The 17512-nt window shown below is 51.1% G+C and overlaps 1 protein-coding gene across 5 annotated transcripts; it reads right to left on the bottom strand.

Moving 5' to 3' along the window:
* Positions 1-300: 300 nt before the first annotated feature.
* On the bottom strand, positions 301-13122 carry LOC136959899 (inosine-5'-monophosphate dehydrogenase 1b-like). 5 transcript variants are annotated; one of them, XR_010878794.1, is made up of 17 exons: positions 12984-13122; positions 11650-11748; positions 11420-11497; positions 8338-8386; positions 6165-6266; positions 5775-5849; positions 5259-5465; positions 4926-5013; positions 4485-4684; positions 4315-4405; positions 4079-4174; positions 3192-3335; positions 2908-3052; positions 2228-2371; positions 1754-1837; positions 1118-1193; positions 301-1043 (listed from the first exon to the last, which is right to left on the bottom strand). XR_010878794.1 is itself a non-coding variant. In XM_067254124.1 (16 exons), exons 2-16 carry the CDS (start codon positions 11745-11747, stop codon positions 1172-1174), a joined length of 1623 nt encoding a protein of 540 aa, XP_067110225.1. In that variant the 5' UTR covers position 11748; positions 12984-13122; the 3' UTR covers positions 301-1171. The 5 variants fall into 5 exon arrangements, 1 of the variants encoding a protein (XP_067110225.1); XR_010878795.1 differs by having other exon boundaries at positions 12884-13073; XR_010878796.1 differs by lacking the exon at positions 11420-11497.
* Between the last annotated feature and the right edge of the window lie 4390 nt (positions 13123-17512).

Raw genomic sequence — 17512 nt, 5'->3', positions numbered from 1 at the left:
AAACATCCCTGATCTACAGACGAGTCTAGCTCTTGGTCCAAAACACTCAAGGGTTAGGGTTAGCTCAAGGTCCCCAGCTAGCTCTGAGGAGCCCCGGGGTTCATTTGGTTCACAACATCTAACGCAGGGAGGGGGGAGGATGGAGGGGGGAGGGTCACAGGGAGGGGGAGGATGGAGGGGGGAGGATGGAGGGTCACAGGGAGGGGGGAGGATGGAGGGGGGAGGGTCACAGGGAGGGGGGAGGATGGAGGGTCACAGGGAGGGGGGAGGATGGAGGGTCACAGGGAGGGGGGAGGGTCACAGGGAGGGGGGAGGGGGGAGGATGGAGGGGGGAGGAAAACACTCACATATGATTGAAGGTCTGGTTCCCAGAGACGCAGGTCAGGGGCTGGTTCCACCACAGTACCAAACTACCAAGACGCCTTCATAACGGCCCGAGACTCGTCGTACCTCAAGCAAGGAGTCTCACGGTAAAAACGTTCGCCTAAACAATATACTCAAAGCAGTTAACATGTGGAACTCTTAGAGTGTCAGCTGAGGACATAGATAAGGGAGGATCTGCCACGATGCACATGGCAAGACCAGGGGGCTGTGGTCTGCGCAAGCGAGGGGGGACACGGGGGGCCTGGAGCCGGGTGGCAGCTCGCTGGCGAGAGAGTGCACCAGGACGTGGAGGAGACGAGCATGGCTACACTTCCATCAGGACCAGGACAGGCCTTCTTCAGAAGCCTGGCTCATCCCATTTTGGCCTCCACACACACACACACACACACACACACACACACAACAGACCCACATGCAGTCTAATCAGAACCCTGGTTCTCCTCACCTGGAGAGCAGAACCCCATGTGACAGTCCTCCTGCAAATGCTCCCCTCTCCTCCTCACCTCCCTCCCGGCCCAGACACCAGGCACCCTGGGTGGAGAGGGGGGGGGAGGAGCCTTCCGGGGAGCTGAGTGTGATGTGTGTGTGAGGTGAGTGTGTGTGATCAGATGTGGCGGCTGCGTTTGGTCACGGTGGGGGAGGGGGCGTCGGGGGCACACCTGGTCCTGGGGAGGGGGGGGGGCGTCGGGGGCACACCTGGTCTTGGGGGAGGGGGGGGGCGTCGGGGGCACACCTTGTCCTGGGGGGGGGGGGGGCGTCGGGGGCACACCTGGTCCTGCCTTGTCCTCTAGTAGAGCCGCTTCTCATAACTGTGGACAGAGGAAGACGTCACGACCACCACGCCGCAACCAGGAAGTACCAATATCACCCACACTGACACCTCACTGACATTAAACAGATTACTGCTATAAAACGGTCAATATCTTGGGTGAAAATACAAAAAAATGCAGTTTAAGAATAATTAAACTCTTGAAAAAATGTATTGTACAAAGAATTTTGTACGACAACACAAACTTAAGTGTTTGACTATTGTTTGTGTCCCCACTACTGTGAATCTACGCATCTGGGCCCAAAGGACAAGGGAGAAGACAGCTGGGTTCTGCAGGACTGGGAGAGGAGAACCAGGAGACCCAGGAGAACCAGGAGGGGAACATCAAGCGCAGCCTGATATGTGTACACAACTCCTAGTTATGTGTACTAAAACATCTGCATATAAAACTCCTCCATGTACATACTTACATGGGACAAAAGCATATCTATGGTGCAAGAGAAAAACAGAAGGACACTTTTGATGTCTTCTGGATTTTCCACGTGCCAGACAGTTTTACTGTTAACTAGTGTGTGTGTGTGTGTGTGTGTGTGTACTTACGAGTGGAGCCCGTGAACTCCTCCCTCCACCTGAGCAGACATGGTCCTCTTCTCAAACTTGAGCTCTCCAGAGTACATCATGGAGCTGGAGGACACAGCTCAGGGTCAGGAGGTCACCTCACCTTCACCCACAATGCACCTCACCTTCACCCACAATGCACCTCACCTTCACCCACAGTGCACATCCACTTCCTCCCAAGCACAGTCGTGTGTTTAAACAACAAAGACTGAACTGCTGTGTTGTGAGCTCTGCGCTGTGTGCTGCGCTGTGTGCTGCGTTGTGTGCTGCGCTGTGTGCTGCGCTGTGTGCTGCGCTGTGTGCTGCGCTGTGTGCTGCGCTGTGTGCTGCGCTGTGTGCTGCGCTGTGAGCTGTGTTGTGAGCTCTGCGCTGTGTGCTGCGTTGTGTGCTGCGCTGTGTGCTGTGTTGTGAGCTCTGTGCTGTGTGCTGTGTGTAAGCTGCAGCTGGTCCACTCACCGCAGCACAGACAGGCTCTTGGCTCCGATGTCTTGGCAGCCATGCTGGATCCCTGCGATCAGGTAGGGGACAAACTTGTGGATGGATCCCTTGTCCTGGACCGAGCCAGACACCCCCTGGGCCACCTTCACGTTGTCCCCCTCACTGTGGACGAGAGGACAGGCTTCAGGGAGGGAACGCCAGGGAGGGAACGCCAGGGAGGGAACGCCAGCCTGGGAACGCCAGCCTGGGAACGCCAGCCTGGGAACGCCAGCCTGGGAACGCCAGCCTGGGAACGCCAGCCTGGGATCGCCAGCCTGGGAACGCCAGCCTGGGAACGCCAGGGAGGGAACGCCAGGGAGGGAACGCCAGGGAGGGAACGCCAGGGAGGGAACGCCAGGGAGGGAACGCCAGCCTGGGAACGCCAGCCTGGGAACGCCAGCCTGGGAACGCCAGGGAGGGAACGCCAGGGAGGGAACGCCAGGGAGGGAACGCCAGCGAGGGAACGCCAGGGAGGGAACGCCAGGGAGGGAACGCCAGCCTGGGAACGCCAGCCTGGGAACGCCAGCCTGGGAACGCCAGCCTGGGAACGCCAGCCTGGGCTCACGGTTGGTACCCAATTCACTTATGTCTCTACCAGTGTGATCTCTGGTAACCAGTATCTAGTGTGATCGTGTCTCCATGACAACCCCTCCTGGTACCTGAAGTAGCGTTTCTGGCTGCTGGTGCTGGTCTCCATGGCGTCCAGGGAGCCCATACCGCGGTACTTCTTCAGCCGCACACCGTCAGAGAAGAAGTACTCTCCGGGAGCCTCTGTGGTCGCCGCTAGCAACGAGCCCATCATCACTGGAGGGGAACGGAGAAAACTGGGTCGATTACCAGGTCGTTAAGGCCGATAGCCAGGGAGATAACCAGGTCGTTAAGGCAGTCGGTAACCACACCTCAGTGTGTGTGTGTGTGTGTGTGTGGGGGGGGGGGGGGCTACCTGTGGATGCCCCCAGTGACAGGGCCTTCACCACGTGGCCCACGGTCTGAATCCCCCCGTCGGCGATCACGGGCACCCCGAACCGCCTTGCGTACTCAGCCACCTTGTAGACGGAGGTGCCCTGGGGCCGCCCACACGCCATGACTGCAACACAGGAAACAGGAAGCGCATCAGGATACTGTGAGGGATGGTGATTGGTGTGCTCACAGGGTTCAAATGCCTTCAAGTGGCCCTTTAATAACGCTGCATCAGAAGTCCTGCCCTCAGTGCCCTCTAACAGGAACATGCTGCCATCACAACTACATCTTTTATTTGGATGTATTTTCATTACTTAAATATATTTTTATTGATAATGTATTTTTTTGTCCTTTTCTGTTATCTTTCAACATGACCTTGTTTGAACGAGAGGCATGTCCCCATGGCAACCCAGATCACCATGACAACACCATCTGCCTATTTATGTGCTTGCTTTCGTAACCGACTGGGTGTCAGTTTAACTGCATCTTCCAATACTGACTGACAGATCACAGAGCACAGAGATCACACCTCAAATCAGTTGGAGTTTGACGAGAAAAAACTACAAAAAAAAAGATAAACATACATATAGTTTTAAATCTGCAATACATTCCTACTGTGTGTACCTACTGTGTGTGGTGTGGTGTGGGTGTAGGGCAGGTGGCTTAGCGGTTAGAGAATCGGGCTAGCAATCAGAAGGTCGCTAGTTCGATTCCCGGCCGTGTCAAATGACGTTGTGTCCTTGGGCAAGGCACTTCACCCTACTTGCCTCGGGGGGAATGTCCCTGTACTTACTGTAAGTCGCTCTGGATAAGAGCGTCTGCTAAATGACTAAATGTAAATGTGGGTGGAGGGCAGGTGGAGGTGCTTACCTTCCTGGGTGATGCAGATGGAGCCACACCCCATGCCTACCCTGAGCGCGTCCACGCCTGCGTCGATCAGGTTCTTAGCCTGGGCTGCAGTCACCACTGCAACACACACATGGTCATGCGTTTCATACAAAGGACGTTACACAAGAGACCACACACACACACACTCTCTGCAGGATGTCATGTGACATACGCTTGGGGCTTTATAATTGGATGCAAAAACATGCCATGTAGCTGACCGTTTCCTCCCACCACTTGCAGCTCTGGGTGTTTCTGCTTGATGTAGTTGATCATGTTGATCTGATACACAGAGTTCCCCTGGGACGAGTCCTGCAGAGAGACACAAGCATTATCCACAATGCTGCTTGAGAACTGGCTTCTGAAAGTGCCGTGTTTCCCCTGAACCCACCAGCACCACCACGTCCACGCCGGCCTGCACCAGCAGGTCCAGGCGGTACTTGTCGTCCTCCCGCGTGCCGATGGCGGCGCCGCAGAGCAGCTGCTTGCGGGAGTCCTTGGAGGCCAGAGGGTAATCCCGGTTCTTCTTCAAGTCCGTCCGGGCGATGATGGCCACCAGCTCGTCACTGTCGTTCACGATGGGGAGCTTCCCTGGACACACGGACACACACGTCAGGAAACAGCAGCCATGTTTGTGGACTGACAGAGCCAACTAGAACACCCACAGGTTGATAAACGTTTTAAGTTTGTAGAATGTTTTGTATTACGCTGAAACAGATTTACCGAGGATAGGACAGTCTACTACGTAGAAGGTAACCCAACCATCGATACAAATACAACATTCTTTCATCGTGCAAACAAACTGACAAGACCTGAGATAAAAATGTCCGACCTTTTTTGCTCCTCTGCAGGATGTCGTTGGCCTCCTTCAAGGTGACGCCAGCAGGAGCCACCACTAGCTCCTCCCTCTTAGTCATCGCCTGGGAAACCAGAACCAGTCAGAGAAAGTTAAAGATTTCATCCCATTCTCCAATATGAGTGCAAACACACAATAGGAATTCTTACTACAGGTGTACATGATTTATTAGGAGGTTTAGATTGTCCGCTAGGGATCGTCAAGAGCAGCAGGATCAAAGAAAACCTGAACGAAAGATGTACCTGAACGTGTTACAAACGCAAAAACAAACTTCAAACTTGAACACAGAAACACCCCCCACACACACACCTCCTCCAGCGGCCGGCTGTGGTCCTTCTCTGACAGGAAGTCGATGTCTCTGGAGGTGACGATGCCCACCAGCTTCCCGCCCATCTTGCCTGTCTCGGTCACAGGGATCCCGGAGAAGCCGTGTCGCTGCTTGGCCTCGATCACGTCTCCCACCGTGTGGCGTGGGCTCATCACCAGCGGGTCTGTGATGAAGCCCTGCTCGAACCGCTGCAGGAGCCACCACACACACACACACACACACACACACACACACACACACACACACACACACACACAACCACAGGGTCCACCAAGTGATCCAGTCAGGGGTGCATGTTATTATACATGATGTTATAGATATAACTATGTAGTGTCATCACTTTTTGAAAACGGCAAATCTGTTCAAGCCGCTTTTTATTGAGAAAGCCATGTTTGACTGCATAAATGCCAAGTTAAGTTTCGCTTATTCTTAAAACAAGTAAATGTAGCTGCCAGTGCAGTAAGAATTGTATTTAACAAACTTCATAAACTTCTTACCTTGACCTTGCGGACCTCGTTGGCTTGGAACTCGGGGGTGCAGTTGTGATGGATCATCCCGATGCCTCCCATCAGCTACAACACAGAACAGTCAGTCAGGCCCCTCCCTCCTGGACACACACCAGCCACACACTCATTTTACATTTTTTTGTCATTTAGCAGACGCTCTTATCCAGAGCGACTTACAGTAAGTACAGGGACATTCCCCCGAGGCAAGTAGGGTGAAGTGCCTTGCCCAAGGACACAACGTCAGTTGGCATGACCGGGAATCGAACTTGCAACCTTCAGATTACTAGCCAGATTCCCTCACCGCTCAGCCACCTGACTCCCTATATCTCACTCACATATCATAAACCCAACCACCCGCACACAGTGAACCCAGGACCTTACCGCCATGGCGATGGCCATAGCAGACTCTGTGACAGTGTCCATGGGGGAGGAGATGAGGGGGGTCTTGATGGTGATCTTCCTGGTCAGGGCAGAGGTCAGGTCCTGGGGGAACGAGACACAACAGTTACCATCCCAGCCCTGCAGAGCATCCACATCATAAACACCCTGGGAGGAATGTCCAATGGCTCAACAGGTAAGAGCACATACCACACAGGCCTTAACTGAAGGGCCTGGGTTCGATTCCTGCCCGGGACATTTCCTGCATGTCTTCCCCACTCTCCCTCTTTCTGTAATCACCTCTCTCCTCTCTCTCCCCTCCCCTCTCTCATAACAACAACAAAAGCCAAACAATATTGTTTGGAATAGTTCATGTTCCACTTAGCAGAGGTAGCATGAGCAGAGGACAACCAGAATGTCTCTGTGTCCACTAGGGGGCGTACATCCAGAGAGCATGGTCATCCACCTGTGACCAGACCTCAGAGAAACCATCAAATGATTTAACTGCCGCGTTGAACCTACTTAACCCGACAACATGGCTCATGAGGTGCACATGACAGAGGACACTGCAGTGGTTGGGGCAAGATATGGTTAACCGAATCAGGGGAAACCTAAATAATCCTGTGACCTTCACTCTTAACTATGTGGACAGGCTTGGGAACGTCCTTGCTTTGATAAACTACCTTGAGAGGGTTGTTATTTCCCAGCTCCCCCACACAGCACCTCACTTCTCCCGCCTGAGAGAGATGCTGCACACATTCCTCCTTCCTGGGAAACCAGAACGTGTTTGACAACATCCCGGCTGGCCTCCCATGTCCAGACATAAACTACAGACTCCAGCCCTTCTGAACGTAGAGAGTTCATCTGCAGGCGAGGCAAGCACAGAGACTAACGTTTAGGATGCCATTTTGAACGCTCATCTTCCACCGAAACGCGAGATTCCACAAGCCCCTAACCTGCGAGGCGAAGGACGTATCGACAGGTTGGACGAGAGGGGGGACATTTCCACGGAAGGACGAGTTTTAGCACCTCGCTGCGAGGCGGACGGAGGCACGGCCGACTGTTTGGGCGTTACGTAAACTGGCCTGCATCCTCAGGTTGGAATGAGGACAAACGCAAGGGAGTGGAAGTTATTCAGGCGTGTGTCTGCTTCCTGAGCAGGGAAACTAGGCCAGGACTCAACCCTAAGAAGACAACCCTCAACCACACAGGGATCCAGCAGACACTACACTTCTGCTCTACACTGAATAAAATAAAGGGGAGGGGGGGGGGATTAGATATCAATTAGATTAAAATGCCCAAAGATGGACAGCAGAGAGGGGAGGGATTTCACCTAAAGCCTGAGATTAACACTCCCATCATCCCCCTGATAGGTCGGGGGGAGGGAGAGAGAAGAGGGGTGGATGGAGAGAGTGGGGGGGGGACAGAGAGAGAGAGAGAGAGAGAGAGAGAGAGAGAGAGAGAGAGAGCGAGAGCAGTGCAGAGCAGCCTTCATGGTACAACCATAAACACAGAGGACAGCTGCCATTTTGACTGAAATAGAACAGCCAGATTGGAGTGACTCGGACGCTCAGAAAGACACCAAAACACCTTCAGGAAAACATGCAATTACCAGAAAAGATCTGGTTTACGTTAGTGTGTCTAACTCTGTGCTGTAATAAGATTTATGGTCTAGGAAAGAGGCAGGGTCAGCGTAGGAGTGTCTGGTGACTAAAAGTTAAATACGGGGATTGTGGCCTAGTAAAAACCTTCCCCCAGTCACAAACCTCAAACACAGAGGGGAGGGCCCGTCCGCTTCCAGTGGGCTGGAATACAAGTCCTACATCTTCACCCTACTGCTCAAACATGTCTCCCTAAATCTGCGTACATGAGTTCTGGAGAAATGGAGAATGAGTATTGATTGTTCAGAGTCAGCCATACTGCTACGGACATCGACACATCTTGACTGTATCGCTCACCTAGTACTGCTCACCTCTACTTAAACATGAGGTCAAGACAAATGGAGAATGGACATTGATTGATCGATTGTTACGGACTTCCGGGACCATACTGCTCAAATCCACTCTAACCCTCCTCCTGAACGTGTGGAGATGAGATGAGAGAGGAGAGATGAGAGAGGAGAGAGGAGAGATGAGAGATGAGAGATGAGAGGAGAGATGAGAGAGGAGAGACTCACCACTTCGTCTGAGCTGAAGTCGATGAAGCCGGGCAGGATCAGAAAGTCACTGGAAGACAAGAGGCAGAATGAAAGGTCAGGGGTCAGGTGTAGAACGCACGGTCATGTTCGCCACAATAGCAAAACGCAACCATGAACCCCACCGAGGGCAGGCGTGGGTGCAGACACACCAAGACCGGTTCAGACCAGTTCTCGGTCAGTTCACCTCGGACGGGGTGCTGGCGGGTCGCTAAGCCCGACCTGGCACAGCTGGCTCAGACTGAGAGTCCTGCAGAGCCCTGCAGAGCCCTGCAGAGCCCAGCCGAGTCCTGCAGAGCCCAGCCGAGTCCTGCAGAGCCCAGCCGAGCCCTGCAGAGCCCAGCCGAGTCCTGCAGAGCCCAGCCGAGCCCTGCAGAGCCCAGCCGAGCCCTGCAGAGCCCTGCAGAGCCCAGCCGAGTCCTGCAGAGCCCAGCCGAGTCCTGCAGAGCCCTGCCACGCCCGCTAACCACACCTGCTCATCCTCTGAAGTCTCAGTACCCAACGTTGTTTGGCAAACAGAGCGACGCGTCGTGTGTTACGCTCTCTCCTGCTGAATTCATAACTCTCGCTTCCTCCGCCTGACTTATTTAAAAGCTTCAAACCCAGAGGTGTTGAGAGTTGGCACACACCAGGAAACGTTTACGTTTGTCCCATCTGGTCAGGAGGCTGAACAGGGAGAACAAGCAGGAAACCAGCAGGCCGTGACTGCAAACACACACACAACTAGGACACGGATGTGCTGTGAATGTAACTCTGCTGGGCCGGTCAGGGGCTGTGTGGACGACAACTTGATTTGAGTTCTAGGAAGCATGTGACGTAAATAGAACACACAGTTTAACAAAAGCTTATCTTCCAACATTTTAAGACCTATAACATGACCTTGCTGGATATTCTTGCAGTGCATCTGTATATCTCAATCCATTCATATATTAATAGATGGTTTAAAATATTAAATACTAAACTTTTGGGGGGGTTTGCAGGGAACAGATGGTGACTGCCTCCCACTGCACAAACACAACCCAGACAGCAGGACTGAGAAGGGGAGAGGGAGACAGAGAGAAAGCGAACAGCGAGGAGTGTTTTTCGCAGACGGGTGTATATTTGGTGGTTTGGCGAGAGGGTGTAAAAACACAGACAGCAGGAGGAGAAGGAGGGCTTTGTCTGTGACCAGAGGGAAGGAAGGAGAGAGACAGGAGGAGGAGAGGGAGGGAGGGGACAGGAGGAGGAGAGGGAGGGAGGGGACAGGAGGAGGAGAGGGAGGGAGGGGACAGGAGGAGGAGAGGGAGGGAGGGGGGGAGGGTACAGGAGGAGGAGAGGGAGGGAGGGGGGGAGGGTGCAGGAGGAGGAGAGGGATGGAGGGGACAGGAGGAGGAGACAGGAGGAGGAGGAGAGACCACAAGCGTCTCCTGGAGCTGGAAAGGTGGCACAGCGGATGGAGTAGGAGTTGAGCGTGAGGTAGTGGAACACAGAACACGATAGGACAGTGACGCACACACACACACACTAAACTCAGTTTCTCACGCGGAACGAGAGGGAGGAGTGTGTGCTTCACTCCAGACACAAACAGGAACAGACCACCGACACAAACATCTGCCAGCGCTTAGCCACCTTACCTCCAGCCAAAACAGGCCTCAGTACCCCGCCCAGAGCTACGGCTTTAGAACCAGGCCTCAGTACCCCGCCCAGAGCTACGGCTTTAACACCAGGCCTCAGTACCCCGCCCAGAGCTACGGCTTTAGAACCAGGCCTCAGTACCCCGCCCAGAGCTACGGCTTTAGAACCAGGCCTCAGTACCCCGCCCAGAGCTACGGCTTTAGAACCAGGCCTCAGTACCCCGCCCAGAGCTACGGCTTTAGAACCAGGCCTCAGTACCCCGCCCAGAGCTACGGCTTTAGAACCAGGCCTCAGTACCCCGCCCAGAGCTACGGCTTTAGAACCAGAGTCCAGCCCCAACAAGAGAAGCACCCTGGGATAGTCTAATCTAACCCTCTCCCTACATAACCCTTCCCCTCCTTCTCCTGTTAAACAGCTCACATGACAGTACCTCAGGATGGTCATGTGCACAGCCTTCCCATTCAGTACAGCACGCTTCATTACTGTGCAGGGGGACGATCTGCACACACACACACACACACACACCCACACACCCACACACCCACACACCCACACACCCACACACCCACACACCCCCCCCCCCCCCAAGTAACCCAGCAAACTTGAGCTGTCACGGTCACATCTTGTGCATGGACAGTTGCTGTCCTATCAACATGAAACAGTAGACTCTCCCTAGTTTAGGCTGTTCATCCTATGCAACTACACACAGACCCACGTTCAGAGCTTTCCTGAACCGCATCACTACTTCACAGAATGTCGCTCTGCACCCTGGACTACCAGAACCTTTACCCAGAGGTACGTTCGAGAAGCAAAACATTTCCAAAAGGTTTGGGAAACAGTCTTAGATGTTAGAAGACCTACAGATACTGATTACACTGATGACTAGCAGGTCAAAGTACCATGTCTGGGGACCAAACACAGCATCTGGAAATCAAGTGAGTTCAAGAAGGATTATCACTGAGGATGCAGTATTAGTGAAAGTGAAATGAGTATTAAATCGTAGGAGACAGTGCTTTAGGTGACAGAGGGTGGATGAAGAGGAGCCTGGAGAAAAGAAGTGACGAACAAGATCTCCGCGTTGAAAGACAACAAGGAATTCAGTGTCACAAAGAATCAGATAGCAGCTCATGCGGATTCTTAGTGGCAGATATGGATGCAGTCATATCAACACTGGAAGCAAATATCCGCCCTGTGGCATTGTTAGCGTAGCAATAATACCCTTCCCCTCAACTCCCAACTGTGAATTTAGTTAAACAAGCTTAGAGGAAACTAGGGTACTAGGTACTAGGATGTCAAGAAGGCATTTCTTTGAACCAAAATTGTGGATGATCAGTTTAGCGTTCGAAGGACCATGATTTGCTTCCCCTGTATGAACGCATCATCTGACTAGAATTCTGTTGTTTTTTTTTGTGACAGTGTAAAATGGTTAGAAGTTAACCGTTCTACTCACTTGTAAGTCACCCCGTCCCCTTTAGAGCAAAGCTCTTCTGCCGTTAGACCGTCGGCGTCAACACACTGTTGGTCAGATCTGCCGGTTCAAAATGCGTTTCCCGTTACATTACGCCGCCCGCATCCCACCCAACATCGCGAGTGGCTTTCAGACAGATCCTGACCTTACTCAGACAATCTACCTAACAACTCAATGACTAACTTCACTCGTAGTGTCGTAGACCAACTTACTTGTACGTGAGACCGTCTCCGATGGAGAATAACTGCTGAGCCGAAAGACCATCTTCTGGGACGTAGCCAGTTCCTCCGCTGATCAAGTAGTCTGCCATGCTGTCAGAGAACAAAATAATTAGCTGTTTGATGAATAACGTTCAGGTCTGACAACGCACTCTTTAAATAAACAAAACCAGAACTAGTCCAGCGTTAGGGATATAGACAATTCTAGCCTGTGTCACAATGTCTGTATCAGTGATTAAAATCATAAATTCACGGCTGGCAACATGTACAGAAACAGTTAGCTGCTGGCACATGGATGCCCTGCCCCTGACATGACTACGCATCGGGAAGTGGGTGACCCACTAACACTTAGCAGACATTTTTTCTAGACGGCACAGGGGTGTGTAAACAAAACTCGAGCATGAATAAAATATCCGCGTCTAAACAAACACATCTGAAACGGCCACACAGACGTTGATATTACTCACGTTCACTTTGACATGTTTTACCACAACATTGTTCGCCTTACTGACCTAGACTACATAGGTTAAACAACGACGCATCCACGGAAAGCACACAATCGATTGTAGCTAGACTAGCAACTAGACTGTCACACCCATGACATGAAAACAAAACATCCGACTAGCTACAAAACCCTGAAATTTCAGTTCAATCGTCATTCATTTTTTACAACTAGCCATGGTCACACAGGGCCGTTTGCATAGAGGGCTATATGAATCTGACATGCAATAAACAAGGAATTTACGATGGTAGCCATGGCTAATCTATAAACATCTGAAAGCAAATTACTCGGATGCTATAACTACTGTATCACCGCTCGCACACCATTAGCTTGTTAGCTTGTAGCTGATCAGACATGTCGGTAGGAAATTATGAACCAGACAGTGCATACACTAACGTTACGTTAAAACAATAGTGTCACCAGTATACGCCGTTAACTACATTGTAAACGCAAAGTAATATGAGAATAATCATCATATCCTGCTAGCTAGTTTCATGCCACGCATGAGGTACAAAATACGTGTTCAATTCACAACGCATGTGTCAGCTAGCTAGCGATGCGTTATGCTCGTATTGTTTGCTATTTAGGTAGCATATCTCTAGAAAAATATAAGACATTCAGTACATATACAATTCCAAACGTTCTCCTACTCTCTGGAATTGCACGTTGGTCGTTTTCAGTTGCTAGCTGATAAGAACTTCACAGCTGTGTACTGTGCTAGCTTACTCTTAGCTTACTGGCTCAGTCTAGTCGCAGGAACGTGTTCAGAAAATTAGTGAAAACACAAGACTAGTAGCTTGCAAATTACAATCAAACCCAAACTGACTTCCAATAAGATGTAGGCTTCAGTCGGAATTGAGATCCCAAGTGATGCTGCTGAATAGCTAGTCCAAAGTGATTGCCTAGCTGGCAAACTATCCTGGTTATGTATGCTGTGTCAGTCTAGTCATCTCATCTCCCCCGGTCTCCTCTCTCCTAAAACAGCACGTGGGACCAAGGCGCGTGCTTAACCCTATGAGTTTGGTTAATCAATAAACTTCCACCGTCATTGATAGTAATACATCTGATTGCATATTGTGTTTCAAAGGTTCAGTTGATCAATTATATTGGGATTTTGGTCTGAAATTGGACAGCACCACTATCTGATTTAAGCATCACATGACACGAACCTTTCAATTCCACCGGATGTGCTGCTACTGGAAGAGCCACTCTATTCAGACCACATTCTGCAACAGGCTAAATTCTCACTTTCGGTAGAAAACCCGCTTAACCTGTGAAAGGTTACTTTTTAATTTAGCGCACCCCAAAGTTCGAAGGTACAGTTAAAAAAAAGGAATTCCCCAGTGTATTTAACGTCAGTAACGTAGTCAGTGTTGTAAGCCACACTGAATAGATTAAAGCAGAAGTGTGTGCTGTATGAATTGATGGAAGACAATCATGATCTTCTCCCTCACCTTAGATAAACAGAAACATACTTCCTCTCTGGCCATCTCCCTATCTCCCTCCCCCCCTCTCTCTGTCTCTCTTTCCACCCCCCCTCTCTCTCTTTCTGCACCCCCCCACCCCCCTCTCTCTCCCTCTGTAAGTAGACAGGATCCACTGTAGCTGAGTTGCTGGTGCCTTCTAAGAGCTTTTAAAGCTTCCAGCTGGAACTGTATGTTGGTTATTTCCAAGCATGCTTACATAACAGCTATCATGGTACCACTTAAATGTTGTCACTTATTCCTAATGCAGCAGAAATGGATAGTCGGCTTATAGTCTGTTGACAAGGTAAAACAAAAGTTGAGCTGTCCTGAGAGAATGGATTTGTTCTGTTCTTGGTTGTAAATCAAAATGGAGAGCTGAGGAATGATGTGTTGACGAAGAAACTCCTGTGTAGTGCATGAGCTACATGGACTTGCAGAATCTAGGGAGTCAGGTGGCTGAGCGGTTAGGGAGTCGGGCTAGTAATCCGAAGGTTGCCAGTTCGATTCCCGGTCATGCCAACTGACGTTGTGTCCTTGGGCAAGGCACTTCACCCTACTTGCCTCGGGGGAATGTCCCTGTACTTACTGTAAGTCGCTCTGGATAAGAGCGTCTGCTAAATGACTAAATGTAATGTAAATGTAATCTATTGCTGCTGTGAGGGTTCCCTAGTACTCCCGGGGTGACTGTGTGTGTGTGTGTGTTAGTGTCAGGTTAAATGTGGGTCATTGCAAATATGGGTCACAGATTCCTCCTCAAACAGTGACAGTGTTCTGTGGCTATTTTGAGCACCTAATTCATACCGAACCCCCCTCTACAGACACTCTCTGTCTGATCTAGCATTACAGAAGAGGGCGTCATATCATTCTCAAAATAGCTGCATGATTTAAGAGAGAAGCTGTTTTATGCTGTTCAACCCTGCTCCTGGAGAGATACCCTCCTGTAGGTTTACCATACAACCCTGCTCCTGTAGAGATACCCTCCTGTAGGTTTACCCTACAACCCCAGCTGAAAAAAATATGATTCATCTTGTCAAACAGGTATTTGTTTAAATCAGGTGTCCTGGATTAGGGTTGTGATGAAAACGTTCAGGGTGGCAGCTCTCCAGGAACAGGCTAGGGCAGCCCTGATCCACAGCTGAACCACCCCTGAGCCTTTGAGATTCATCTTCCTCTCACTAAGTGGGGCCTCTTTAAGCATGTTTACAAGTCAAATATATTTGTCAGTTGGTTATGGTATAACAAGGAGAGATTTACCTTCAAGGGTGAGTCACAGTGTGTGTAAACACAGCTGGGAGGATAGTGAGAGTGGATCCTTCCAGCTTTATTTACATTTTGGTGGTTGTGAAGACAGAGCCATGAGAATCACACAATGTTGCAGCGAGAGACTCAGACCTGAATACATGCTTCTTGTATCCTCAAAACACTGACATGCTGTCAGGAAACTGCCAAGTACTTCTATTAGAAGTCCTAGTACTTTGCAGTATGTGCTTTAAATAGCACCTGGCAGCAACAGTCATTCAACTTAACCAACAATTCACCTACATTTAGCAGTAGCGTGCATTAGTAAATAACCTCTACTTAGATTACCCCTGTGCTTCACTCTCCATGCCTTCATATTTCACTTTTACTAGGTCTCTGTCTCACGATTGATGATAGGACAAATATAAAAATATATACATTACTGTGTTTAAGTCTTACACACACAAGATTTTTTACATGAACATTGTCTTAAATATAATTTGTTATCTTCTATATTTGTACGGCAGTGTAGAAGTGCAATGTCGAGATTTTTTGGGGGGGGTCTTTTCATAGAAAAATTTCTCAAAGCATTTTTGCTTTACTTTTTAAATGAACAGTTTTTGTTTGTGCCTAAGACTTCTCCACAGTTATATGACATATCTCAGTTCCTCTGGATGCCTTGGTGGCTCTGCGCCCTCGGGGCCAGACTCACCTCTCAGGCCCCAGCCCAGCCTGGATGCGTGTGGCGCTGTAGCGCTGGGCGGCCGTCTCGTGGCCCTGTCCGTGGGGGCTCAGCCGGAGGGGCTGGTCCCCTCCCCAGGGAGACTTGCCAGCGGGGCGGGGCTCTTCGTTCCCCATGGTCCTCTGGGAGTCCAGCTGGCGGCTGCCCCTGTCCCCCCTGAAGTGCTCGTGTCCATAACCCTCCATCTCGGACCGGGTGTTCGGCTCAGCTTGGTTAACAACTTCCCGCACGGTCGCCTCGGCCACCTACCGGTCCTCCCCTGCAGTCGAGGCTGACTCTGTTCTCTCCTGGACTAAACGCTTGTTCCTCTGGAGTAGGGCACACCCTGTATCAGTGTTGGTACACGGAGAACCAAATAGTCAAATGAGCCGAGAGGCAACCCCGCCGCAGACAAACACAACAAGAAGCTTTCTCCCGTGTCAGCACATTCTTATCTCAGGTCCCACAGGTTCATCTTCAGAGTTGACTGCGGTCCAGAGTGTTTCCCCAGTGAGCAGCAGAGTGGTGAGGGCAGAGAGGAGGGAGCGCTGTGACTCCCCGCGTGCCTCCCCAGGGCGCACCTGCTGCCCACAAACCACAAGAGCTGCTTGAGGCGTGTCACAAGAGGGCGTCGCCTTAGCGATGGTCCTGACAAGAGGGCGTCGCCTTAGCGATGCTCCCGGTCGCTGTGGAGATGATGCCAGCAGGAGAGAGATGCTTGTCGCGGCGGAGAAGCGCTTGTTTCGCTCGCCTCTCAAGAGAACCAGTTGCAACTGGCCCAGAGGGATTCATGGGGCGGACGGGGGCAGCATGGAAGGAGTAAAGAGGTCTAGATGAAAGGAGAGGGACAGATAATGGGTCAGACACGAGCCAGAGGCTGGTGGAGATGATGAATAGGATGTGTGGAGGGATGGAGTTTTGTCTAGTTGAGTGCTCTATGAATGTCTCTCTCTCACTCGTTCCCTCTTTCTCTCTCTCTCCACTTTCAGTATCCATCGTTGCACGGCTTAACCCTGAAGGCTTAGAGGATTGGAGAATTAGATGGAGTGGGATAACTATGGAGGCACAGGACAGTTAAACACATCACAAACAGCCTATCACTGTCACTAGTAAAGTGTGTGTGTGTGTGTGTGTGCAGGAGAGGGGGGTTCAAGGCTGTGGGATAAGACAAACCAAAGTAAAGTATGTGTCTCACAGGCGCCTGGAGACAGCAGGCCATCCCCCTTAAGAGGAATGTTTGTGTAACCGAGAGGCCAAGGAAGAACACCCTGGCACACTGAGAGAGGCTGTTATACTGGTTTCTCCTGCAAACCTTCTCGAACAGTCTTCGGATCGATGTTCCCACGCGGACTGACGTGTGACCAGATATTAGTAGAAGCCATTTTGAGGCCCTCTCCTATAACACCTATATCTCTGACGGTGTTCTATGTGCAAACATACCAACACAGTCCCAGGTCAAGGTTGACTCCCCTGACTGCAGCGAGCTTAAAGCTTTTCATCTATAAGGTTGTGAGTTCAAGTCCCACATTGGCAACACATACTGAGAATACATATTGACTGGGTTTGGCATTCAGTCCTGCATCCTTGAAGGGTGGAAATAGACTCACGTATGTGCAAAGTGTGTGTGTGTGTGTGTGTGTGTGTGTGAATGTGTGTGTGCGTGTGCAGGGGAGTTTCCCCCCCCTTGAGAAGGATCACCTGCAGATGATGTTTGTGACAGAGTTGCAGACGTTAGGATGGAAAATCCTCTTATGCAGTCAATGGACGTCATGGAAACGCCCCTCACTCCCCTCCTCTTCTCTCCCCCCTCCTCCCCTCTTAGCCCTCTCCCCCCTCTCCCCACTCCTCCCCTCTCCCCCCCTCTCCTCCCTCTCCCCACTCCTCCCTCCCCACTCCTCCCCTCTCCCCACTCCTCCCTCTCCCCACTCC

Source organism: Osmerus mordax, chromosome 17 (genome assembly GCF_038355195.1).
Source record: "Osmerus mordax isolate fOsmMor3 chromosome 17, fOsmMor3.pri, whole genome shotgun sequence".
Classification (NCBI taxonomy): Eukaryota; Metazoa; Chordata; class Actinopteri; order Osmeriformes; family Osmeridae; genus Osmerus; species Osmerus mordax.
The sequence above is the reverse complement of the archived record's forward strand: the minus strand, read 5'-3'. Positions and strand labels throughout refer to the sequence as shown.

What these genes read in the sequence shown, in the direction of transcription:
- LOC136959899 (XM_067254124.1), bottom strand. Translation starts at nt 11,747, where the DNA reads ATGGCAGACTACTTGATCAGCGGAGGAACTGGCTACGTCCCAGAAGAT. An exon ending in CTATGGCCATCGCCATGGCG is followed by an intron (nt 5,850 to 6,164) that starts GTAAGGTCCTGG and finishes TCTGTGTTGTAG; the next exon opens with CTGATGGGAGGCATCGGGAT. An exon ending in GTCACTGGGGGCATCCACAG is followed by an intron (nt 3,053 to 3,191) that starts GTAGCCCCCCCC and finishes GTTCCCCTCCAG; the next exon opens with TGATGATGGGCTCGTTGCTA.